Below are 27471 nucleotides of genomic sequence, written 5' to 3'. Positions count from 1 at the left end.
AAGTAGTGTGAGTGAGTTGTGTCACATGGGAAGCCGAAGTGAAGAAAATGGAAGCAATACTGAAACTTTTGGGTTGCTTTTCTAGATAATTATGACTATGATCAAGAAGAAAGCCATGAGGAAAATGATGGGTCTTTGGAAACCACAATCAATACAGTATTAGTACCCTCAAGAAGGTATGCCTAATGAGAATTTGATAAAAAAGCAATAGAAGAATTAGAAGTTTACTTATTGGACCTGAATACTTTGCATCATTTGAGTCTCAGTAGAATATTTTAGTAGCCCACTCCTTCCATCACAACTACTTGCTTTAGCAAGATAGTCCTAAAGTAACTGCTGCTTTCTGCAGCTGGTGACAGATTGATCAACTGGCTGCTGCTGAATAGGAGGAGCAGTCAAATTGCAAGATTTTTTTCTTGCTTTCTAACTATATTCGAAGATTCAAGAGATGGAGAGAACAGAAGCTTCTGTTTCTCAGGCTAAACCTACTCTACAAGGCTTTTTTCATTACTTTTCTTGAAACTTAGTCACATTGTTCTGTAGCTACTCTTCCTACAGTACCAGCAAAGGGTTAAACACAGAACAATGTTATCCTAGAGGGTTTTTTTTCCTTTTGTCATTTGCTTAGTCCAGAAATATTTCATGACCTTTTGAATAATGCTGTCTTTCATAATATGACTCCCACACGTGACTGAACATTATCTGCTAAGCAGGGACCAAGGGAGTTAGCAAAGGAATGCTATCATGCTATCCATTCTTAGACATCAGTAGATGTAGTTGCATATAAGTCTCAGGGGCTCTCAAAGTAGTTAACAATTAAATCCTGGGTTTCTTTCAGTGACTTCATACAGTATGGAGGCATGTCTGCTTCTGAGGCTACAGACAAATAACATCAAAAATATTTTAAGGTGTGCTTTTCCTAGCGAGTGAGAACTGTGCAGTTTTGGGAGCTATGCCATTGGCACGAAACTTACTAGAAGTGATAAAGCTGAAGTTTTTGGTAGCCAGGTGATTGTTAAATATCAAGTTTACATAGGAACAGACTTGTGGATGCCAGAAATGGTTCAGACAAAGACTACATAGGAAAAAGAATGTTGTCAAGTGTGCAGAAGACTTTCCAGTTATCTTTTATAGTAGAATGCAGAAGACTTGTTTACGAGTGTATTGAAAAATCCCTTCTTTTCCTGTGTGCTAATCAATAGCAGAGTTTATTAATTTACTGTTTTTGGGAGGCTGATACACAACTAGGGCTAAAGCTGCTCTAATTGTCACACTGTTCTCCCTATAGTAAAACTGCTTTCTGATGACCGGGACGAATTGAGGGAAATCGTAACGGACAGATACGGAGCACACAGTGTATAACAGCCTTCTAAGATATGCATTCTAGTTGATTAATTTGTCTCTAAAATTGTTGGGTTTTTTTTGTCTCTCTCCCTTCTTGAGGACCTCATCGGTGCCGTCGTCGTCAGAAGCGTCTGAAAATGAAGACCTGTTAATTAAAAATGTATATCTCTTTGAAATAAGTTAAGCTTATGACATGTACTTTTTATATTGGTTGAAACTTAGACTTTGTGGAAAATGGTTTTGGGGGTGGTTTTTTGAGGCTTTGGTTTGTTTTGTGAGGTTTTTGGGGTGGTTTTTTGTTGTTTATTGAGCAATACTTTTACACATTTGAGTTAGTCTGGCAAAATTCTGAAAGCTAACTCTCAGTGACTTCACCAAGCTTTAGGAAAGAACAGTAGGAAGTAGGTGCCCTTGTATCTGACTTCCTGTATAACATACAGTGTGTGACTGATTCCCTCTTTGCTGAAACAGTCTTTTGATGTGGGCAGCAGTCATACTTTGTTTCTTTAAGCTGTAAATGAAATTTAAGTGTGAAAATGTAGGGTAAAAGCAACTTGGATGTACCGTTGTTCACTGCATTGTGATCAGGGTTGCAAGTGAGTCATCTGTGTTGTACGTAACATCTATCCTAGTCACTACTTAGGTCATACTTTGAATACAGTTGTAAAACTGTTTTGTATTTTGTTAGAATTCAAGACTGAAATATTTTTGTTGACTAAACACTGTGGGGCCATTGCAATTCAGAAATTTTACAGCAGTTTATGCTAATATCCTTTCTTGATTTTAAAACAACTAATAATTCCTTTGTATCCTGTAGAACTTGAATACTTGTGTGGGAAATGAAAAACCCGTGCCTCAAAAAAACTTCAAAAATGGAAAGGAAGAATTCCCTACTTCAGAAATGGAGGAGAATGCAGGTGAAAATGTTACTCAGCCAAAGTCTCCTGCGAAAAAAGATTACCTTCTTGAGAAAGCCAGAGATGAACTGGCAGAAGAGGTTAGGATATAATTTTTGTTAGTTTTTAAGTAAACAATCACTAAGTTTGGAGAACAAATCACTAATTATAACAAAAAATGTCTCTTGTAATCCACATACATTGAAAGATACCTTTTTCTGCTAGATAATTATCAGTCATGTTGTTTTAGAGTGACTGATAAAGTACACACTGAAAGCATGGAGTTTGTGCACGTATCATACTTTAAAATCATGGTGAAGGAATAGTATGTTCAGTAGAATCATGGTATGATTACACTTAAGTCTGTGAAGTACACTGCATATATTTGGAAACAAAAAGAACTGTTGAATTCTTAAGTTATACAGGTTAAATATTTAACAGGGACTTGGTAATTTTAAGCAGGAATGTAAATATTTTTCCTTTTAGGTATACTATTTAATAATTGAGGAATTCCTTCACAAGGGTTACTGTAAAATGTGCCACTTCTTATTTTGGAAAGTAAATTGCATTTTTAACTGAAATGGTAGTTGTTTTTCATCTGCTAAAATTTTTTAAATGTATGAATATGTCTCTAGTCTTCAAGCTTATGCAGTTCTTGGCTAATGTCTTAAATATATTCTATCTGAGCACACTTTCTTATTTGAAAGGTGGATTCATAGATGATTAGTGAACTGAGAATTGAATCTGATCTCAGTCCCTTACCCTCATTTTGTGTTTGTAGCATGCTGTGGTCATTGTGAACCTAAGTAGTAAATAACAGAAAAGTTAGGATATTCCAAATTCTCCACATGATTTGGAGAATGAGATTTATTTTTAACCATAACTGACAGAAATTAAGAGGTTATAATTTTGATTTCTTAGAATTTGCTGTTCTTTTACATCCTCCAGATTGCAAAGTCAGTGATGTCTGAGTCACCTCACTGTGGTGAAGAAAAAGGAATGACATTAGATGATCTCATTAGGTCACTGTCTTTTAACCCATTTATAACGAAGAATCAAATACCCCGAACTCCAGAAAATCTGCGTGAGTTTGAAACTCTGTTTTTATTATGCTCATTGATAAAAACTGTGGTTAGTTCATTGACTTGTAACGCAAGAAGAAAAAGATAATTATTTCAATGATGTTGCATGTTTTTCTAATGGCTCGCTCTAATACAACATAGTAGACCTAATAAGATGTGAATGCTCTGAATTTGATTTAAGAGATTTTTTTTCTTATGTAGAATTCCCTTTGTGTTGGGGAAACATAAACAATATAAAGCAGCTATACGTATTCCCTCTTGGATTGCTATATCACTGAGGGGGCAGAAAAAAAACAGACTGATTGAAAGTACTAAAATTTGACCTTGATTTGTTTCATTTAGTTACTGAAGTTAGAAGTTCGTGGAGAAAATCTATTCAGACTGAGGGCTCATTAGACCTAGAGCTGTCCTCAGCTGAAGTGGTGGTGGAAGAATCTTCAGTGAATGCTACACCTGGTATGCAGGAGGAGGTGGACTCTGCCTTTGTGTGCCCTGAACCTGAGTCTCCTGTATCTGACTTGGGTCCTCCTGTGTCAGAAAAGAAGTCTCAATTAATTTCTACAGAATCTGGTTCTCAGGAGCACGTGAGTGTAAGTCATACATTTGAATCTTCAGATTCAAAAACGTCTGGAATTCCCGAAAATGAGAGAACTGAATCAGAGAAACCAGATTGTTCTGCTTTGAGTGGAAGTTCTGTAGAAGATCTAAGCCAGAATTTGCAAAATGTAGAGAAGAACACGAATATTCCAGATACTTGTTTGAAAAGTGGTAGTAGAACAAATACACTACCTTCAGACCACTGTTGCAGTTTTCTAATGGATAAGATGCTATGCTGGAATGTATCTGCATTAAATTCTGCCCTTCGTGAATGTCCTGACATGGGAATATTGGATGAGACACTTCCAGAATGTGATGGTATGGATCCCAGCATATCTGCAGACTCAGACTCCACTTTTTTTACAGTCGACAGTGAAAATTTAATGGATGGGTCAGAAAATAATGAGGATATTAAAAAATTGGACCTAGATTTGCAGTCCCTGTCAAACTCACATGAAGTGCTAAAAAAGACTGCATCTAGGAGTGAAGAGGAGCTGCATCAAACACATAATGGAGACAAATCTCCAAGTTACAGAGCTAAACTAAATATGATATCAGAAGAAGGAGAGGATAATGAGGATGATCCTTCCATGGATGAAGGATTTACCAAGATGCCATTGCCAAACTCTCCTGATGAAAGCAAACATTCCCTGTCACCTTTGCTGGTATCCTATCAACAGATGGATGGTACATGAAGTCCCATTAGACTTACTACATAAATTGAAGGGTAAGTTTCTGTGTTCTTTATGCATCAATATTTTGTCCATTCAGTCACTGGATATACTTCCATGAATAACCTCTGAGTGGTTGGACTGTGCTGTGGAAGTGGAGGGAAACAAATTATTTGTATGCTTGTTTCTTGTGGAAGATGAGACCTGAAAAATAAAGGAAACATGCTTCCTCTAGTTCTAGAGTTCTATCAAACATCTTCCAAGTACAATAAAAGATGTTCATCTGATTTTCTGCTGTAATCTAGCGTGGTTTAAAAAAACAAAAAAGCCTCAAAGTGCATTAACTGCAATCTGCAGTTAGATTTTGAATAATCTGAACTTAGATTTTGAGAATTCACAAAGATAGCTTGAAGTTTTGTGTTTACTCTGAACAAATTTGGCTATTTAGAAATGTGTCGTATGTCATTGAAACTTCTGTGAGTTCATTAAGGTGTTGATAGAACTATCCTGCATTCCAGCCTGCCTATCCCCTTATCCCATTTCCAACAGAAGTGTCAACTGTTTAACCAGTATTGGAGTGTTTAGTTACATGTTCAATTAAATAATTGAAGTGCATTGATAAAAATTAACTAGTAATGGAGGACTTCCATGAAAACAGATGGTATGCAGGGATGTGATTAGGCAGGCCACCACCCACTTGGAATTGGGTCTGGCAAGGGATATCAGTGGTAAGTACATCAGCAGGAAAAGAAAGATTAAGGAAAGTGTGGGGCCATTGTTGAAGCAGACAGGTGTCCTGCTGATGGAAGACACAGTTAAGGTGGAATTAGTGAATGCCTTCTTTGCCTTAGTCTTTACTGCTGAGGCTGTCCTTCAGGAATCCCACACCTCAGAGGTAAGGGAGGAAGGCTGAAGAAAGGAGGACTTGGCCCTGGTCATAGGGGGTTCAGTTAGAGGTCAGCTAGACAGATTTAATGCCCATAAGACTGCGGGCTCCAACGGGATGCTCCTGTGGATGCTGAGGTAGATATCCCATGGGAAATATTGTTACTAAGCCGTTCTGCATTATCCCAGAGAAATGGAGAACAGGAGGTGCCTGATGACTGGATGAAAGCCAGCATTACATCCATCTTCCAAGAGGGCAACAAGGAGGAACCAGGAAACTACTGGCCAGTCAGCCTCACCATCATTCCTGGAAAGGTGGTGGAACAGATCATTCAGAAGAACATCACCAAGCCTGTACAAGAAATGGTGATCAGAAATAGTCAGGATGGATTCACCAAGTAGTCAGGATGGCCATTGGGAGTGGACAAGTGGATATTGTACTTTACCATAGCCTTCTGAGATGACATGGCAGGGTGGGTTGGCTAGCTGAGAGCAGTGGATATTGTTTGCTGTTAAAGAAACTTCCCAGTCTGACCATTCATGAGACTCTGGCAGTGACATTCCCAGAGACATCAGAGACTTTAACTGTTGGGAGTGAAGCCCCTTTGCAGTGGGTGGCTCCAGTGAGCTGACGGGTGCCCTGCTTGACTCTTCACACAGCCCACCCTCACATGCACTCAGACCAGTGTCCTCACAGGTCCCAGGTGTCCCATAGCAGTGTCTCAGATGTCTCAGTCCATAAAGCCATTTATTCACAGTGCAGTAACACAGAAACAGCTCAAGCTGGTCCCACTGAGCAAGACCTCCAGCAAAGAAGGTCAGTCTTTTACATCCTCAGTCTCCCCGCATGCAGGTCTTGCTCTTCATCCTGAGTCTTCAGCTTCTGTCCCCACTCTCTGTTTCCATCCACCTAGATGGTGCCACCAATCTTCATCTCCTTTGTTATCCCAAAGGTAGGCAATTCCCAGCTCCTGATGTGTCTGTCACCATCCATTCACCTGGCTGCTGTCATCCATATTCATACTCCTTGTTATCCTGAAATTTGGCAGCTCACAGGCTCCCACCCAGAGCTCAGATCTCAGTCATCAGCTTTGGTGTCTATCAGATGGTATCAGCACTACCTTAATTTCAGCAAGGGTTTTGATAACATCCTCATCTTCCATAGCATCCTCACAGGTAGGCTCAGGACATGTGGGTTAGAGGAAAGGACAGTGAGGTGGATCACGAACTGGCTGAAAGCAGAGCTCAGAGGGTCATGATCAGTGCAGCAGAGTCCAGCGGGAGGCCTGCAGTCAGTGGTATTCCCAAAGGATCAGTACTGGGACCAATCTTCTTTATCAGTGACCTGGAGGAAGGGATCAAATGCACCCTCAGCAGGTTTGCTGGTGACACTAAACTGGGGACAGTGGCTGATCCACCTGAAAGCTCTGCTGCCATTCAATGGGACCTTGATCAGCTGGAGGGTTGGGCAGAGAGAAACCTGGTGAGCCTCAACAAGGGCAAGTGCCAGGTCCTGCACCTGGGGAGGAACAGCCCCAAGTGCCAGCACAGGCTGGGGCTGAGCTCCCACAGAGCAGCTCTGTGGAAAAGGACCTGGGACTCCTGGTGCATCACAAGCTGTCCATGAGCCACCAGTGCCCCTGTGGCAGGGGGACCAATGTCATCCTGGGGTGCATTGGCAAGAGTGTGGCCAGCAGGTCAGGGAGGTGATCCTCCCCCTCTACTCAGCCCTGGCGAGGCCATTCCTGGAGTGCTGTGTCCAGTTCTGGGCTCCTCAGCACAAGGGAGACAAGGAGCTACTGGAGAGGGTCCAGTGGAGAGCCACAAGGATGATCAGGGGTCTGGAGCTCCTCTCTCATGAGGAGAGACTCTGGGAACTGGGAATGTTTGGTCTGGAGAAGAGAAGACTGAGAGGAGATCTCACCAATACACAGAAATATCTCAAAGGTGGGTGTCAGGAGGATGGTGCCACTCTTTTCAGTGATGCTCAAAAAAGAGGCAAGGAGCCGTGGCCACAAACTAAAGCACAAGAAGTTCCACCGTAAGTTGGGGCAGAAAGTATTTACACTGAGGGTAGCAGAGCACTGGAACAGCTGCCCGGAGAGGTTGTGAAGTCTCCCTCTCTGGAGACACTCAAAACCCAACTGGATGCATTTCTGTGTCACCTGCTTTAGGTGACCCTGCCGTGGTGGGGGGGGTTGGACTGGATGATCACCAGAGGTCCTTTCCAATGCTACCTGTGCTGTGATTTAATGCAGTACTTGGAATTTAATATAAACTAGTCTCAAGAAGTAGTGTAATTTATTAGTGCAAAAAAGGTTTCATTTAGAACGGTAGCTATGTTGCTAGCAACTGATGAGAGCACTTACCAAATGGTACTTAGAGTACCATTTTATATATGCTTTATTAATACATGTGAAACAGCTTCAGTATTTCTGTCTTAATAGTTGAATACTGTAGATTGCAAACTAGTATGTTTTCTCTTTCAGATAAGAATAGTTGAGATGGAAGCTGGGCATGAAGGAACCTTCATCAGGATGGAATTTGTAAAGCAGCAGCATAACCAGAGCAGTGCATTTATGGTTCACTTGCATCTTCTCCAAGCATTATCTGCATTGGGAAGTTGCACTCCTTTTGGTCTGCAAGGCGAGTCTATTCCACTCCTTGTTTAGGAGTGTCACTTGCCTGCTCTGACACTGCCAGTTTCATATCATTCACTGTGGCTTTCTATATACAGCACATCATTTATATACAGAGCTATAAGCATATTTTGAACAGCAGATGTTGAGTGAATGGCATAACCCTAGAAAATGGAAAAATTAGATGTCAAAGGAGAAATAGTGAAATCTGTTAATTTGCTCCTAATCCACATCTCATACCCCATCCCAACCCTTAACCCAACAGATTGAAATTTTTCTTGGTGCTCTACATTCCATTGCATTCATCTCTCTTACTGGGACTTCTGGTCTGTACTGCCATCAATTCTGCCTGTTGATAGAGGCTGTTCCCTTTTTCTAATCTTCACTGGAGTGCATATTTCTTTAGCTATATTACTGAATAAATGCTTCACACTAAAGTTACAAAAATTTATTGCTTGTGGTAGCGTTAATGCTACTTGATATTAACAACTGACATTCACAATATGTTGTGATGTAAAAGGTAATAGAGCCTGTGGTAATGGGAGAAAGTACAACTCTAGATTCCAAGAGGAAAACTTACTGTTGTAAAAATACTGACTCCTAACGAAATGTGTTTAGAGACATTGTTAAATAAAGCTGTTTTTCTGTTCTGGATTGTCTTCCTCCTTTCTTCCAAAACAGTTACCTTGGGTTTTAAGAAGGAGCTCCACCTGTATTTGACATCTTCCTTATAAAGAGAATGTGACAGGCTCTGTGAAAAGGCATGTGGGTGGTTGAGGAAGCTGTAATATGTATAATGGCTTCGCACATTAGAAGATAAGAGGGAAGTGCTGCTTAATAGCCGAAGGTCTTTTCAAACCTAAGTTCTATGATCCTGTTGCCACCTTAGCTACTGGCTGCCGGGAACAGGCCCAGTAGCGATCTGTCCACACGTGGACTCTAGAGCTTGGCACTGGTGACTTCACAAACATTGCCCGGGTAGCTAGATGGGCTGTAGACTAGCTACATATAAGGATGTGGATGATAAGATTGTGGCCTATCTTAAGAAAAGTCAAACTGCCTTTTGTGTTGTTACTGCGTTGACAGTTTGAGATTAAAAAATGGCATTTAAAAATTTTGAGTTTCCTGTGAAGACCTTGCCTCATATTTTGAGTTACATATAAAAGCAGAATCTTTCCTCCTTGTAGTTAAATGTAACGTTTGTATTGTAAGTAGTAGCTCTCCTGTCCACTAGTTTGTGTTGGACACTTAGGTCATTTTTGGTTAGGCTTACATTGGAAATCCATCATAATTAATTTGAAATTCTAGGTAAAATTCTTATTTAGAGCAGTAATTTAATGATTAGTAAGGGGAAGTTGAGAACAGCAGGGTATTATGAGCAGCCAGAAATACAACTCTGTCTGTATTTCTCTGACTTCTTTAAACCTAGATATTTGCTGAAGATTAATACAGTATTCCTAATGTACAGTGCTAAATATCTTAAGATACCTATGAGAAGTTCTTGCCCATTAAGCCTGGAGAATTCTGTTCCTCATGAATTTCCTAATCAAAAGATTCCTTTGTGTGACTTCCTAAAAGTATGTAATTTGGACTTCTGAAGTTAGGTGCACTGTATTAATTTTAGCTGAAATACAATGCAAGGTACAGTACCTTGCTTTCCTTTCCAGAGAAGAGTATGCAGGAGGAGATCATTTTGTGCAGCACTGCAGAGCAGCTACTATTTCACACTTTAGAGTCACCTATTACTATGTAAGCTCCAAAAGGATAGCTTTATGAACTTATGTATTCCTTGGTCTCTTTTATTTTTTTAACTTTGGAATATTATGCTTAGGTTTTCTTGCCAGAGCTTATATGCATTGCTCACAAAGGTTTGATGAAGTGGCTGAAATATTTTTCCTCCAAGTTCTATAGTATTTATTATATCATGAGCAATGTGATACGCAGAGAGAGTTGGGCCTGTTCAGTCTTAAGAAGAATCAACTGATAGGGAGCTCATCAGTGTCTGTGTCAGTGGATGGATGAGGCTCTGCTTGGTGATGCTGAGCAATAGCACAAGAGTCAACAAACTGATGTGCAGTTAGTTCTATCTGAACATGGGGAACTTTTTTACTGTGCAGTACAGAGCACTGGGAAAGATTGCCCAGAGAGGCTGTGGGGGCCTCCGTCACTGGAAATACTCAAGACCCATCTAGATGTGATCCTGTGCAATGTGCTCTGTGATGACCCTGCCTCAGCTGGGAGGTTGGACCAGATGACCTGCTGTGGTCACTTCTGGCCTGACCCATTCTGTGATTGTATCAAGTGTTATGGTATCTGGTAGTGGCATATCCAAAAATCAATTTGTAGCTGTGACAAAACATAAATTGCTCTTAAGTTATATACAGGATAACACATAACTTGGCAGTCTGTACTTTGTATGTTCTCTCTGTACTGAGCATACATCAGTCTTTATTGAAGTACATACATCAGTTTTTATTGAAAAGTAAAGCTGAAAGAATGTTTGAAATGTCACTAATTCACTGGGCATTGAAAAATGAAAGTACAGTCTTGTGAATTAATTTCTGCAAGTAGTGGGAGAGAATCAGAAGGGTGAAAACTACAAAATTAGTGGGTTGAGCCCAATACCGGCCACTGTGAACAAAATCAACTCTAGCCCAGCCGAAACAGACTGGGGGAAGATAGGATGAATAGGGACTTAAAGTATAGGTACTTAGATTAATTTCAGACAGAGAGTCTTTTAGCAAGCCTGAATTACATTCATGGCTTGATAGTTCTGGTTCAGTCTTCTGTGTTGCATCATTTAGAAAAACTTTGGCAGAAATTACTCTATCGGTGATGGCAAAACACTGTAGGAGAGCTCTGTCTTACCCCCTGCAGTGCTTAAGTTCAGCTGGGTTAACCCAGTGGGGCACTGTTTGGAGGTAGCTCTTCTGTATGGGAGTGCTTTCAGACCATCCTCCCTGGAGATATATACCTCCACTTCAGTCTGTGTGGAACTGTTCAGCTGTGTCTGCTGATTGTGGATGGGCTTACACCTGGGGAATTCTGTGTGTAACTGGAAAAAAGCACAACTGCAGGGAGTTTGCCTACCTTTTTGTCTCTATTGGGGGCATTTTATCACTTCTAAATAAGATCTTACTTTGGATGGTGTTTTTCTGTGGCACAAAGACTAGTTTCTGATTAATTTATGTGTAGGCATTCATCCCAAAGTGTGAATCTAATCCTTAGTTACACATAGTTTTTATGTTTCTGGCAGTCTGTCTGTTAAAGCTGTATACATTTTACTACTTTGCATGTAGAAATACAGTCAGAGAAAGCTGCAGGAAAGTTTCTCATATTTATTATGAAGTACTCCGGGAGCCATGGACACAATCATTTCACTGGTATTGGGGTATTATCAATTATTTAAATAGTCGATTTACGCACTTTTTTTTTAAGGAGTTCAGTTAATGAGACAAATAGAAACAGTCATTGTTCCAAGAGGCTTTCAGACTAAAATCTAGTGAAGAATCGTATTGACCCATTTATTCATCCTGTTGAGATCCCTCTTGATGGCAACACACACAATGGGTGTATCAACCTCTTCTCCCAGTTTCTCTCATTTGCAAACTGCCTGAAGGTGTCATGTATCCCATTATATATGTAATTTATAAAAATACATATAATAGCTTTTACCCCATTTCCCAGTCATTGGGATCACAGCTGGTGGTGGTGCTCTGACTGGACTTTGTGCCACTGATCACAACTCTTTGAGTCTAGCAGCTCAGAACATTATTTATTTTGCCTTGGGGTCCACTTACCTGGCCCATGTTTCTGTCAGTTTGTTGATGAGGTTCTTGTAGGTGACAGTGTCAAAAAGCTTATCAAACTCAAGATATGCAGTATCTACTGTTCTGTGCCTCATCCTACAGAAGACTGTACCAAGCCAGTCTTCTTGTCGAAGGTTTTCTCTTTGGCCTAAGAATGATTTCCCTTTCATGCTGACCGCTCCAAATGATCTCCTCCAGCTCACTTGACAGCCAGTATTGGGAACTGATTTTCCAGGATTATTTACTCAACCATCTTTACAAGGACTGAGGTTGAAATCTTTCTTGCCTTTCTTGAAGACATGTGATGAATGATGTTTACTTTCTCCTAGACATAAGGAACCTCTCCTGGTTGTCACAACCTTTTAACGACAGAGAAAATGCCTCAAAATTGCATTACAATACTCCTGTATTTCTTGTGGGTACTCCATGGACCCAAGCGTACCATTTGTTTAAGTGCTGCCTAACCTCTTCCTCTTCCTTGACCCAGTCTTTTCCATTGATCTCAAGGACATGGGGTTGCTGAAAGCTAGTCATACCAGTAAAGACCAGGGCTGAGACTCAGAGTCAGTGGTCACACATTGCTTTTCAATGTTGTTTGTGTAGTCAGGGAGCATGAACAGCCTGTTCTTGCAAATCAAAGCTGTTGATCTTGAAAAACGATGAAAGTATTGGTGTGAGCCAAGGAGGGTTTCTTGGGGGTTGACCAGCTGTGCTGGTTATCATTTTAGGCGGATTTTCTGCAGTAGGAGGAACAATCTGTATGTTAATACTGGTCAGGCAGGTAAGCTTTACTCATCACTTATTTCTAAGTCCTCTCCCTGCTGCTTAGAAGTTTAGATCTGGAAGCCTGTATTAGTCATCAGTTAATATTTCTTGCAATCATTGTTTTTCAGTTAGTGGGAAGTGCTAGTGGTTAGAAAATCGTGACTTTATCAAGGACTTAAAGTTTAATGCTCTGGCAATAATTTTTTCACTTACTGCATAAGTAGGAGGCCTAAATTAATATCTTTCTAAATTTTATTTCAAAATAGAAATTTTGAAAATATTTACTGAATATAAAAATCAAAATGTACCTAATTGTCATGCAAGTGGATTAAGAAAGGATGCTCAAGGCACTCCTTGTTCATCTGACAGTCCAGGTTACTGCTTGTGTGGTAAAGGGTCACTTAAAGGGGACTTACGAAAAGGATCCTTAATCCCTGTGAAATCAATGACCTTCTTGTTTCTCTCTAAGTAATTACTCCACAAGTAATATTACATTGTCTACCGGTGGGATAAAAGTCCAAGATAGTGGGGACAAGTATATTTGCTGTTGTTTAATGTCCTGAACTTTTCACCAGAAGATGGCAGCAGGCTGATGTTAGTCACAAATATTTCTACGGCTTATTATTGGATAAACGTGGATATACTGTGCTAGATACTTGAAACCAAATAGCTTATCAGAGCTGAACCAAGAAACCTGGCATGGCAAAGTGTTGCATGTGAAGCCTTTTTGTGGCTTTCTAGCTCTGGCTGGCAGCTGGTCTGCAAGTGCTCTGCAAGTCCTGGCCATTGTTCAGTGATATCCTTTCAGCTGACAGTTTTTCAAGAGCATTTATTTATATTAAGAAAAATTAGAGTAGGTAGAACTGTTGCTTTAAGAAGCTTGAATCATTACGTATTGCATTTCAGCTCAAGAAAATATTTCATTCTGTTTCTAGAATTAATTTTTCTGGCAATGAACTTCAGTTAAATGTGAATGTACATTTTCTGTGACAGAAACAGCAAACTGAAGAAAGGACTGGAGCCTATACTGGATGGTGCAGAAAGAATTACTATTTTCAGTGAAAAGCCTATGTAAATAATGCTACAAAATGTGGAATTCAGCAGCTCTTGCAAATGTTTTGTGGTATCTTTAATGGAAAATAAGCTAGGTTAGCCAGAGAAACAAAGATGAGTTTTGCCCTCTAGCCATAACTTAATCTTTGCCATGGTATATGTTTAATATAGCTAAAACACCAGAGTTAGATACACTTTTGAATATTCTATTTTCAATACATGTAAATATTGCAGAATAAATTCACCATTGCAAACCCATTCTGTCAAGAATGTATGCACAGGAAAATGCAAGTCTTTCTTTCTCTCTCTAAAACAGCAGATCCAGCCAGTGTGATCCATTGTACCACAGGTTGATGAAACTTACTGCCAAACCTTTGTATTTCCCTGTGCGCTGAAGGCTGAGTAACATGTTCAGAATGGGCAGACATGTAAGAAGAGATAACCAGCCTAAGGTCCCTTGCTCTTACCCAGACCCACCTGTCCACTAACAAACTACAGATTGAGTCCAATATGCCACAGTCTAAGTGTTCTCTGCTGTTGGCATTTATTACTATATGCTGATTCCTAATCCACATCCAAAACAGGGATGTGCCTGCAGTTGTCTTTAATGACCTATTTACAGCAAAACATGGTAGCAATTCCAAAAAACCCAAGAAAAGTAAAAGATACAACTGCTTTTAAACTGTGCCTCTCAAGTGAGTCTCCATCTCTGGAAAATTTGATGTTTGTTGTGTAAGTAAAATTGTACCATACTCCATATTGACAGTGGGTCTGGACTGATCTGCTACAGACAATCTTAACTTCTGTGATTTCTGAGCTGGGGGGAAACTGGTGGAATTTTTCTCTCATTGTATTCAAAGCACAGAGAGAGAGATAAGGAGTCCAGTGCTCTCTGAGTTCTTGACTTTTGCAGAGAGAGAGAGTGGAAGTTTTTCTTTGCTTTTTTTCACTGGTTTTCCTTGTTAGCTACAGCAAGAAAGGTTTTTCCAGGCCTTTCTGAGTCTTTTTTCTGGAACTGTTCAGCTTCTCTCTGGTCCAGAACCCCAGTACAGTAGCCTAGGGGGCTCCTGAACTGCTCTGTGGGTGCTGGGCCTGAGCCCCAGAGGGGCTGAGAGAGACTGAGCGACCAAGCTGCACCCCACAGAAGGACTCTGAACTACACAAGGACTTTCTGAATTTGCTACCTCTTCAGAGAAGTGAGAGGTTTAATTGCTTAATATTATTCATTTTTTTCATGCTTGTGAGTACTTTGCTTGTTAAATAAACAGTTTTTTCAGTTTTCTCCCAGGAGATTTTTTTTCCTGAAGTGGTTGGGGTAGAGGCTTCTGGAATTTGCTTTCTAGAGGAGACAGGTTTGGGAAGTTTTGTGCCAAATCTGTCCCAAACCAGGACAGGCTTATTAGGAAAATTACGTATGAAAACTTCAAGTTCCATTATATGAGAAGAGCCTTTCCAAGTATATTTATGGAAAAGCAATCACAATGTCATTATTGAAATAGTCCTTTCGATATGCAAGACGTCATTTATTTGTGGCATTTGGTTAGTTTAAATTGTGGCATTTGGTTAGTTTAAGACAAGCAATTGCATTCCCATTAAAGCCTGAGATGATCATCATCATGTCTGATGACCAATTTAGTGTAAACCAAAAAGCAGGAGTGAAGAATGACAGATTTCAAACGTTCGTGTATATTTTTATTAAAAATATTTTAATGCGCTCTACTTAGCATTAAAGGTTTCACATGGTGTACTTCCAGTATGTTCTGTTTGTTTTTTAAGGGGGACAAGTACCTCTGGCTAGTGAGCTATCATGAATTCATGCACCCGCAAGAAAGTGCAGTACTCTAAGTGTGCTTTAACAGGCCAAATACACAGTGTATATTTTGCCAGATTTTTCTACAATTAATGCAAGCTGCCTAGTTATATAATCAAATTGATCACTGAAAACAAAATCCAGGTTTCCCAAATAATGGTTCTTCCTCGTGTTATGATGCCACTTTTCCCTTCTCACACACTTCATCCTTCCTCCTTAAGTCCTGGACGCCCCTCTGAAGGCTTTTCACAGTCCCCTCCAATGTGTTCATATCCTTTTACTTTGTCTGTCCTCTTGGAAGGACAGGCAGTGCCTTCAGTGTTTTCTTCCCAGCCTCCCTCTAAGCATATTTGCTCTTTCTAGTTTCAGGAGTTCCTGTTCCCTGCTTACAGCCTGATTCCTTGCACATACCTAATTCCTGCAGGGACTTTTCTGATGGGAAACTTGTGGGAACTGCATTTTAAAGTGAAAGAACAAGGTATACCTTCTGAGATCCTAGTTGTCTGTGAAAAGGGCTGGAGGAGGTCCTAATTGGACTCACAAATTAAGTGCTTACATCCTGCTTCTTCAAAGCAGCTAGCCTGGTCCAAGTGTGTGGAAAGAAGGAAGTCACCAATGATAGACAATCCATAGTGGCATTTTAGCTTGATTAGTATGGAGATTACTCAAAAAATCAGTCTATTCCCACTGTGCTCATTTTTGCAGATGTAATGGGGATGTCTTGCACTACCCAGACTGAGCTGCTTTCAGAGACATCATAGAATCATGGAATGGCTTGGGTTGGAAGGCAATTTAAATATCATTTTCTTCCAACTCTGGTGCCATGGGCAGAGATTCCTTTCACTGGACCAGACTGCTCAAAGCTCCCTCCAGCCTGGCCTTGAACATTCCTAGGGATGGGGCATCCACAAATTCTTTGCGAAACCTGTACCAATACCTAATCCCCCCTAACAGAAAGGAATTTCTTCCTAATACCTAATCTAAAACTACTCTCTTTCACTTTGAAGCCATTCCCCTTGTCCTGTCACTACATGCTCTTGTAAATTTACAAGTTTCTCTACATCTTTCTTGTAGGCTCTCTTCAGGTGTTGGAAGGGTCACAGTTAGGTCACCTTGAAGCTTCTCTTCTCCAGGCTGAACATCCCCATTTCTCTCAGCCTTTCTTCATAGGAGAGCTGTTCCATCCCTCTGATCATCTTATTAACTCTCCCCTGTACTTGCTCCATCAGTTCCATGTCCTTCCTGTGCTGGGACCCCAGAGCTGGATGCAGGGTTCCAGGTGGGGTCTCAGCAGAGCAGAGCAGAGGGGCAGAATCCCCTCCCTGGCCCTGCTGCCCACGCTGCTTTGGATGCAGCCCAGGACACGTTTGACTTTCTGGGCTGTGAGTGCCCATGGCTGGGTCATGTCCAGCCTCCCATCCCCCAGCACCCCCCAAGTCCTTCTTGTCAGGGCTGTGTTCTGATCTGTTCATCCCCAGCCTGAGCTGGTGCTGGGGCTTGCCCCGACGCATGTGCAGCACCTTGCACTTGGTCTTAGTAAACATTATGAGGTTCCCACTGGCCCAATTCTTGAGCTTGTCCAGGTCCCTCTGAATGGCATCCTGTCTTTCATTTGTCAGCCACATCACTCATCTTGGTGTCACTTGCAAATTTGCTAAGAGTGCACTTGATTTGACTATGCCATTAATAATGATATTAAATAACACCATTCCTAATACAGTGCGCTGAGGAACTCTGCTTGTCACTGTTGGATTGCTGGGCTGTTTATTTTTCTCAGCTTTGTTATTCCCCAGTCTTGATGCTTAGAAGTCCTCATACTTACACTCTGCTCATTACCCTGATGGAATTCCCTCCAAGGAGCAGGGACTTTTCCCTGCTCCTTGGAGAATGATGTTCGAAGTATTTGTCCACAGAAGGAACTCATGAATTCATAAGTAGGAATCTGATCCTTTAAAATGGATTTGAGACCTTCCCTCTCCTCAAATGGTGTCTGTTGCCTGATCTTGATGCTTACTTCCTATGTCATCTGAAGCACAATCTTGAGTAATACCACTGTTGTCTTTGCTGAGTCAAAGTAGAGACCTAAGAGAAGACAATGGCTATCAAAGTCTTACCAGCTAACACCACCCATTTGTCCTCAGAGAATCCTTTAGTCTGGAAAAAGCCCAGGAACATCAAGCCCAGCCATTAACTTAGCCAGGTCTACCAGTAAACCCTATTCCTAAGAGCCACATCTACACGGCTTTTAAAAACCTCCAGGAGTGGGGAATTCAACCATGTCCCATGGGCAGCATGTTCCAATCTTTTACAACCCTTTCTGTAGAGAAATTCTTCTTAATATCCATTCTAAACCTCCACTGGTGCAACGTGGGACCATTTCTTGTCATCCTCTCAAGGAGAAAAGACACCCCCAGCTGGCCACACCCTCCTTGCAGGTAGTTAGAGGGAGTGATAGGGCCACCCCTGAGCCTCCCCTTCTCCAGTATAAACAACCCCAGTTGCCTGAGCCACTCCTCCTAGGACTTGTGCCTCAGATTTTTCACCAGCTCCATTGTCCTTCTCTGGACGCATTCCAGCAATTCAGTGTCTTTCCTCTAGTGAGTGTAGTGTAGTGAGTACACTCACTACTTACTACTCGTGCAGTGAGTAGTGAGTGTAGCCCAAAAGCGAGCACAGAGCGGCCTCACCAGTGATGAGCACGGGCCATGATCCCTGCCCTGGCTGTGCTGGCCACACTCTTGCTGGTACAGGCCAGGATGACCTTGGCCTTCTTGGCCACCTGGGCACAGCTGGCTCATGTTCAGCCAATGGTGACTGCATCCTTGAGTTCTTTGCCTTGGGCTCCTTTCCAGACACTAGCCCCCAGCCTGCAGCACTGCCTGGGCTGTTGTAACATGTTGGGTCCCCAGAGGACAGTCCTACACCTCCTGCTCTGAGGGAGCCCATGTTCTCAGCACTCATGGGCTGAATTACGGCAAAACAACGCTGTGTGATTAATTAAAAAGTTTTACTTATGGTAGGAAGGATCTAAATCTTGTGGTAAATTGAAAGGTCTGTGGCAGCAATGATTTAAACTTTTCTGGACAGCCACAGATTAAACTTTTCTGAACAGCATGCGACAATGGTGATTTTTGAACAGCCTGCAGCAGCAGTGATTCAAACTTTTTAAGCAGAGGAAGAAAGGAAGAAGGAGAGTTAGGAAAGTAGAAGTAAAGAAAACAGATCTGTGTTACCACTCAGGGCACCAGTACTGCCTCTGGTCTCTTTCCTCTGGATGGCAGGTGCATGGATGATGGATGCATACCCTCACTTCTCCCTGCCACACCATTTATAGACTAGTCCTTGCAGGTGCATCTTGTTATTCCCAAACTTTTCAGAAGGGGTTGAATGGTCTCATGGTTTCAAATCTGTTCTTAAAAATAATTACTCAAGATAAAGAAGCTGGTCCCAGAGAAGCACTATGCTGCTTCTGCAAGACCCTCTTTTCTAACCACATCTTATCTAGTTGGCATGGTAACATTCCTTTTCTCTTCTGTCAAATGTTTGAGACATTAGCTCTTTCAGGTTAAGCCTTTCAGGTTTTCAGTCTCTCACATGGATGAAGGGCAGGACTTGGCATTTGGCCTTGTTGAACCTCATGCCATTGGCCTTAGCCTATAGGTCCTGCCTGTCCAGATCCCTCTGCAGAGCCTTCTGACCCTCTGGCAGATCAACACTCCTGCCCAGCTTGGTGTCATCTGCAAACTGAGTAAGGCTGCACGCAATTCCCTCGTTCACATTATTCATAAAGATACCAAACAGGGCTGACCCCAATTCTGAGTCCTGGCGAGCACCACTGGTGGCTGGGCCCCAGCTGGATCTAACTTCATTCACCAACACTCTTGGGACCCAGCCATCCAAGCAGTTCTTTACCCAGTAAAGAGAGTACCTGTCCAAGCCAGGAGCATCCAGTTTCTCAGGAGAAGGCTTTGGGAGATGGCATCAAAGGCATTACAAAAGTCCAGGTAGACACATCCACAGCCTTTTCTTCATCAACCAACCACGTCACCTTGTCATAGAAAACAATCACTTTGGCCAAGTGGGACGTGGGACCTGCATTTCACAAATCCAGGCTGACTGGGCTTTATCCTCTGGTTGTCTTGCACTTGCCTTAGAATGACATTCCAGACTATCTACTTTGTGACTCCTCTGACACCGAGGTCAGGCTAACGGGCCTGTAGCTCCCCATATTCTCCTTCCAGCCTTTCTTATAGTTGGGGGTAATATTTGCTAACCTCCAGTCTTTTGTGACCTCCTTGGTTAGCCAGGGTGGCTTGTAAATGATGGAGAAGTGGCTTAGTGATGATTTCTTTCAGCTCTCGCAGAACCCATTCTGATGTAGAACTCTGCTGACTCCATCCCCTTCTTACACCTACTTCCAGAAAACCTTTCATCACTCTGGTAAAGTACTGCCTACCTGTGATCCATTTCTTGGCTCTGGTACTTATTGACTGTTTTAAATATGGAACTGGGCAGTGACTGGCTTGGACAGACCCTCTCCATTACTGGGCTCTCCCTGCTGCTGAGGATGCTGAATGTCTGTTGTGTTCCAGCTAGTCTTTTCCTGACCCTTCTTAAAAAATAAATTTGCTTCAGATTCCTGAAAACAGCATGCCAAGTGGCTGGAACATGTGTTACATCTACATAAGGACCCCTTGATGTTCTTGGTTATTTTTTACTTCTGAATTTCTGTTCTTACCACTATACCTAATACTTTGCAATGTGAATTCTCTCTTCTTCTGCTTTACACGGACTTTTGAGAGCCTTGTATATTTTGCTAAAATGTATCACTAATACCATGTATTCAGAGGCTCAGGCTCCTGCCCACTCAGCATCACTCCAGAAGCAAAGTGCAATATTAATACTTTAATAGCTCCTATACTGACTGCTTCTCCTGGTTGACTGCCAATGGTCTAAACAGATCTGCACAGCAGTGGAGAAAGTAGTTCTGAGGTAAGAAAGTGAATTTCCTTGTGCCAGGCAGCAGACTCTCTGCCCTGTACCAAAGGATTTGGGCAGTGAAATAGGTTCAGGATGCTGAATGTTGGATGGTTGGATGGTCAAGTTTTCTTCTCAGTCTCGTTGTGGTTCTGCAAGGTTGCCTGAGAGTTAAGTAACATTACCTCAGCATCTTCAGTTGCTCTTTTAAAGCAATAGCTGAGAAAAAGCTGACTGTCTGGCCATGCTGATGTTTCTTTGCCCAACCGGTGTTTTGCTGTAAAACTGTTCTGATGTTACCTCCCCAGCCTGGGCTGAACTGGGTGTCCAGCATGGTCTGGGAAGGCTGTTGTTGCCTCTCTCCTTTGTTTCCTATGCACAGTAGATAGCCTGCTATAATTATTGCCCTTTAAAAGGAGTTATGTCTTCTGGTGTAATTCCACTGTAGAACAGAGATGGGTGGAAAGAAGGGGAAACCTGGCCTGGCTGGGGTTATCAAGAGCTGCCTCTGTTCCTTTTGCAGCGTCCATGTTTTAAAATGTAAAAGGCGTGTGTATTTCACTTACTGCTTGTATCATATCCAAGCTTTCTTAGCTGGGGGAGGTAAGGGGAAGTATTAATTTCTTTGTGTGTCCAGAAAAAGGAGCTTATTTTTTTTCTGGAACAAAAAAGAAATAATGAAATTATTCTTCACAGAAGAGATTACATAGCACATGAAATGTTGCCACAGAAACCTAAACCATCTGAAAAGCATGTCAAGAGACATGAGAATATGGATTTGACCTCCACTTACCTCCTCCTACACTATATCTCAAGTATCTTCATGTCTCTCCTGGAGGATGAGGAGACATATCCCCAGGACCAAGATGGATATAAGAACAACTTACAAAGGTAAGCTGCCCCTGCAGCTTTGTTCAGGACTTCACAGATAACTTCACTTTTTAAGAAGACAGATCAAAACATTGTGCAGTTTTCATTCCTTCTCTATATGTATGCTAATACACTGTGCAGGAATCATGCAGACAGAAATAGGTAGTTGGTAATACAGCACTGCATTAATGGTAGCATTGAGATCTCTGTGTATTCACCTCCTTTCTATACCTAACAGGCCTACAGGAATCCTCGGTAGAAACAGGCCATGGGAATTCCTGTATGTTGATCCCACAACAGGATCTTTATCTTTAGGATCTACTGAACATATTCCTGGTACTGCATAGCTGATCCACATATTCAGTGGATGAGGCATGTCTAAAATATACAGAATTTCCTAGGTCTGAGCAGTTCATGAAGCATGAGACCCTTTCTGTGTTTGCTCGGAGTTATTCCATGAATGTGCAAGAGATGTATACAAGAAGTATAGACACAATGCACAAGCTCTACTGCTGGTAAAACAGGTAAGCTGTGCATCTAACTATGTCCTTGTTTCTCAATTGCACTAACTTGGTGGCTTGTCTCTTTGGGAGCTTTTCCCCCTCCTCTTCAGCAGCACTAATTGTCTTCCACGTGCACTGGGAGAAAACTTTCAGTTACACAGTTAGAGCAACCCTCCTAGTTTTGGTAGGAAGTCATAAGTAGAATTTCAGAGGAATTTACCTCCCCTCTGCTCACCTTTCTGCTAGCTAACATGGATAGGCAGATAAATAGTTTTGTGTGTTTCTGTATTTCATTTTATTATGCTGTGCAAATATAATAGCTTATGACTGGTGCTTATTACCGCAGATTTGTCCCAATGTACACAGACAATATTTTCTTGGAAGTGAAAATGATGAAAGAAGTTGGGGAATAAAAGGCATGTGAATGCATCATTAAAATTACCTGGCTGAAATGATTGAAAGTTGTGCTTTATTCTAACTGCTGCATGTTTGCAGCTGCATGTTTGCAACAGCATAAACTGCAGTTTGTACATCAAACACACAGGAAATGTCCATTTAGAATGACTTGAATTGTGAAGACTATGACCCACAGGTGCAGAATATCCATATCTACACACTTTTGAACACTTTATTTTGCATAGGCAATGTCACCAGATGGTATTCATTGGAATAACTTTGGTGAAACCAATAAAAAAAGCTGCTATGTGCAAGGTGTGGATCTGTCCTTCTGTGTTTAGATATCCTTAACTTCTCCATATCTGAAACATATGTATATTTTGGTCTTTTTTCAGTGTTTAGGTCAGCACCTTAAGTGTAACTCCAGAGCTCTAATAAAAGGTATTGCAGCCACATTTGGTTACAATTTACAGTATTTTTCCAAACACTGCAAATGGAAATTTTTGTCCAAGCCCCCTCAAAGATCGAGTTGCATACTGAATAAATTCTCTTAAAGGCCCAGATTCAACAAAAATTGCAAGTTTTCATGGCACTATTCTCTAAGCATTGCTAGGTTTTAGTGATCCCTACTGTCAAGGTTTAACCCCAAGCAGCAGCCAAGCCCCAGGCAACCACTCGCTCACTCCCCTACCAGCAGGATCAGGGAGAGAATCAGAAGGGCAAAAGCTGGAAAACTTGTGGGTTGAGATAAAGACACTTCAATAGGGAAAGCAAAAACAGTGCACAAAACTAAAGCAAACCAAGGAATTAATTTACTGCCTCCCATGGGCAGGCAGGTGTTCAGCCATCAAGAAGAGAGCAGAGCTCCATCACAGGTGACAGTGATTTGGGAAGACTAACACCATCATTCCAAATGCCTGCCCACGATCCCCTTCCCCCCACTTTATGTACTAAACATGGTGCCATATGGTCTGCAATGTCCCTTTGGTCAGTTTGGGTCACTTCTCCTGGCTGTGTCTCCTCACAACCTCCCAAGCACCCCCAGCTTCCTCACCAGCATAGAGAACAAAAAAGCAGGGCTGTGTGTAAGCCCTGCTCAGCAATAACATAAATATCTCTGTATTACCAACTCTCGTGTTCAGCACAAATCCAATACACAGCACTACACCAGCCACTGTGAAGAAAGTTATCTCCACCTCAGCCAAGTGTTTAGAACATTGTATTCAATTAATTATCATAACTAAAGTATTGGAACAGCATCTAAAATAGTGCTGCTCTGGTATTAAGTTACCTTTCCTACTGTATTGTCATGTTCTTTCCCACTGAACACATCATATACCAAATGACACTGTAGGGTTAAGTTGTTGCTATTGCTTATCACAGTTCATGTCAAGTGACTTTGCAACTTAAAGTTTCAAAATTCTCATCTCCTCCAGGCTACACATGTAGCTGTTTCTGCTTATCTTCAGATATGAAATCTAATTTTAATTAAGTCTTGCTTGGTTATAGGGAGATGTGCCTAACCCTACAACAACATATGGTTCATATCCTGAATTCTCTCCTGTACCCCCTAATGTTTTCAAGATTGTGCTACATGGGAAACTATTAATATCTACGGTTAAGAATTAGAGTTGAAATAAAACTGTAACATATTTTGAAGGAATAGTAGCACTGCTGGCTTACACTAAGTAAAACAAATTCATAATGCCTATGAGGTCTCCAAACGTGTAGAGCTTATAAATTTAAAAAATTGAAGACAGATGGACTTGCTTATCATATTTTGAATATTTTGCAAGAGCTGTGGTTACATCCAAAATGCACAGAGTGTTCTCCAACAAAGATGATGGGAGAACCTGAAAAGTTTTTTGGTAGCTCTTGGTTGGCAGCTGAAATGTGAGATCTCTGAACAAACCTCCTCTTCGAGGTGGTCTGAATCTTCTCACTTTTTAACACTTTATTAATGCATTTCCTGTAAAAACACATCTGAGTATGTTCCTGGTTCACCCTGTTGGAATGTTTCTCCAGGAAAATGATGTACCCTAGGCATGGGCACACGGTCAGCATCTCACCATTGTGGTGGTGCCTGGACATCTCCTACTTCCCAAGGGAAACAGGAGTGCCAAATTCTGATTGGATTGAAGAATTCAAATATCCTGATACAAATACCCTAATTGCATCATTTACTCCATAGCGCTTTGACATCTAGACTTCCTTCCTGTGCAGAGTCAGCTGGAAGCTTATTTGCCTCATGATTCTTAGTGTGGTTTGAAAGGAAGGAAAATTATAAAAAGGAAAAAAACCCACCCCTTGGGTTAGATCCAAGACTATTTCATTTCAGCTTCCTACCAGTAACCATAATGGTCTCTAGGGAAAGTTGCACAAAATTACTAGTAAGGGGAAAAAACTATGGTCTTCCTCGGCGCTGGTCAAAGAGTTAGGCAGTTTTGCAATAGATTCCTAGTGTGACAGCACAAATCTTTCAGATTACAGGGCCTCATTTATTTCCCTGATATCCTGTCAAGAAAGGAACATATGAATGTCCCTAAAATACCACCTAAAATGTTTTCTTAGTCATAAATTTGGATACAAGATTTCTGGAATATGGGCTGTTTCTTCAATATAATTCAGTGTTTGACATTAGTGCAGACTTATTCTGCAAATTCCAGAACAGTTTTTCTAATAATGAAGAATTGGGTCAGAGTTGCAAGTTCTTTCTCAGTTTCTGTTTGTTCTGAGAGCAGGAGCATCAGGGAGAGCAAAGCCAAGGGCCGAGGAGATGCAACACAGCACAGCTTGCTAGCACCAAGATGAGCTGCAAGCCTCTGAACTTGGCAAAGCATAGGCAGCATTCCAGCTGTGCAGCTGAGGAATTGGGTCAGCCACCAGGCCAAGTGAGAAGGTAGAAAGAGGAGGGGCGGCACTGCAGCTCAGCCTTTAGAGTGGAATGGTGGATGTCTGGTTCTCCTTGGTGCTGTGTGAGACATCCAAACCTTCTGCAGACAGAAGCATACTCTGTGCCCAGAGCCAGCCACAACACAGCAGCCGGAAGGTGTTTGAAGTAGCTACGTGCTACACCTCCATGATTCCTGGCTACCGAGCATGAGGATGGCACCCACTCAGTTACCTGCAGAAAATGTCTCTGTGAGACAGAGAATATAATTGAATCTTCCCTCATGGTATTTCACAGTCTCTGTAGGCATGAGTGGGTACAGGTCTGTTTGATTCAACTTTCTGTGTAGATGCACAGCATTTCCGGGGTGTAACACAGTAGCGTATAATGTATTCTACAGCTGCTCTTTGAATAAGATTTGTGAAACACTACATCACAAACAAATATTTGTTGAAGTAGAAAATGTAATGATCATAATATTGATATATGGCTGGACTTGTCAAAGGATTTCAGTTGAGCATTTCAATATGATTCCTCTTTCATTTCAGATGACTGTGTGCTACAGAATGAACAAAGACAGAGCAGATTAGACCAAACAATAGGTTTGCTCCATCAAAAGAGAAATTTTACCACAGAACCATTCTCCAGAATGACAGTTTCTACAGGGGACTGGTTGCCACTCAAAGCTGTAAACCTCTGAATCTGGGCCAGAAAAACAAGGCTCCCTTTGAGTACATAACCAATTACAGAATGAATTATGGATGGGCAGAGTCCAATAAGATGACGTTTAACAAGTCCAAGTGCCGAGTCCTGCATTTTGGCCACAATAATCCCCTGCAGCATTATAGGCTGGGGGTGGTGTGGCTGGACAGTGCTCAGAAAGGGACCTGGGGGTGCTGGTCCACAGCCGGCTGAACATGAGCCAGCAGTGTGCCAAGAAGGCCAAGGGCATCCTGGCCTGGATCAGGAATAGTGTGGCCAGCAGGAGCAGGGAGGTCACCCTTCCCCTGTACAGCACTGGAAAGGCCACACCTCGAGTGCTGTGTCCAGTTCTGGTCCCTCAGTTTGGGAAGGACCTTGAGATGCTTGAGTGCGTCCAGAGGAGGCAACAAGGCTGGTCAGGGGCTTGGAACACAAACCCTGTGAGGAACAACTAAAGGGGCTGGGGTGGCTCAGCCTGGAGAAAAGGAGACTCAGAGGTGCCCTTATCACTCTCTACAACTCCCTGAAAGGTCGTTGTAGTCAGGTGGGAGTCAGTCTCTTTCTCCAGACAGCAACTGACAGAACTAGAGGTCACAGTCTAAAGCTGTGCAAATGAAATATAGGTTGGATATTAGGAAATTTTTTTTTATGGAAAGAGTGATAAAGTACTGGAATGGTCTGCCCAGAGAGGTGGTGGAATCACCATCCCTGGATGTGTTTAAAAAAAGGTTGGATATGGGACTTGGTGCCATGGTTGAGTTGAGGTTTTAGGGCATGGGTTGGACTCTATGATCTTCAAGGTCTCTTCCCACTTAGTGATTCTGTGATGTGCCACCTCCTCTGGTGAAACATTATGTCCATAAAATTCAGATATATAAGGTCAATTATGTTTCATTTGATGGCCTCACTACACACAAATTTTTTTATCAGGGGTGGGCTGGTCAGCCAACTAAGCTCCCAAAACCATACCAGACAAAACCAGCCCCTGTTTTCCCTTCTCCACTACAACTGAATTTCAGGAAAAACACAAAGCTTGACTACAGCCTCCTATATTCACCAGAAAACCTGATATTTATTTTCCTCCTCTGGAGAAAATGGACATTCACACCACTACTTGGACACATTGAAAGCACCTAAATGAAAAGCCAGCCAAGATGTGTCAATCTGTGGCCCAGCTTAATAAAATTACTGAGCCATTTAACAGCTCTTCTATAGTGAAGGAAGACTATAAGCCTTGGCTATGAAACAGACTAAAACCCATCACTCATGCTCCAGACTTTCCCAGCAAAACTAATAGATTTCTTGGCTACATTTTGGACCCATCATGGACCTCATTCTCTCACAGTTATGTAAACCCACAAGCCTGTCTGGTCAAGCCCAAAGCATCACAGTCTCCCAGATGCTAAAACAACCTACACTGCCAGTTACACACCAAGGGACTTTGCTAGATGCCTGGCCCCTTACAAAGACCCATCCCAGTTACATCTTTGAGAAAACTGATGCTGACAGCTTGATTTTGTTTGGTAAACAAACTTCTTTTAAACCAGTTGCTGTTTTCATATTTGGAGAACTCTTAAAATAA

General features: G+C 41.8%; 2 protein-coding genes and 1 non-coding gene across 6 annotated transcripts in view; all 3 read left to right on the top strand.

The window, feature by feature from the left end:
- Nucleotides 1-8764, top strand: part of HAUS6 (HAUS augmin like complex subunit 6) — a 21104-nt gene extending 12340 nt beyond the window's left edge. For all 4 annotated transcript variants that reach the window (XM_036403959.2, XM_036403957.2, XM_036403956.2 and 1 more), the window contains exons 12-17: nt 86-176; nt 1444-1504; nt 2162-2341; nt 3189-3324; nt 3665-4646; nt 7965-8764. In XM_036403959.2, the coding sequence (XP_036259852.1) occupies nt 86-176; nt 1444-1504; nt 2162-2341; nt 3189-3324; nt 3665-4614 (1418 nt within the window). In that variant the 3' untranslated portion in view covers nt 4615-4646; nt 7965-8764. The remainder of the gene's footprint in view (nt 1-85; nt 177-1443; nt 1505-2161; nt 2342-3188; nt 3325-3664; nt 4647-7964) is intronic.
- On the top strand, nt 1227-1357 carry LOC118699860 (small Cajal body-specific RNA 8). The gene has a single exon (XR_004982140.1). It is a non-coding gene; the product is annotated as a small Cajal body-specific RNA 8 (non-coding RNA).
- On the top strand, nt 6665-27471 carry SAXO1 (stabilizer of axonemal microtubules 1). The gene is given in 10 exon segments (XM_036403754.1): nt 6665-6958; nt 7254-7516; nt 21225-21320; nt 21322-21419; nt 25736-25756; nt 25759-25944; nt 26716-26876; nt 26879-27162; nt 27164-27362; nt 27364-27471. Coding segments are annotated over 10 exon segments (1710 nt in total).

This window comes from Molothrus ater, chromosome Z (genome assembly GCF_012460135.2).
Source record: "Molothrus ater isolate BHLD 08-10-18 breed brown headed cowbird chromosome Z, BPBGC_Mater_1.1, whole genome shotgun sequence".
NCBI classification, from domain to species: domain Eukaryota; kingdom Metazoa; phylum Chordata; class Aves; order Passeriformes; family Icteridae; genus Molothrus; species Molothrus ater.
The sequence above is the reverse complement of the archived record's forward strand: the minus strand, read 5'-3'. Positions and strand labels throughout refer to the sequence as shown.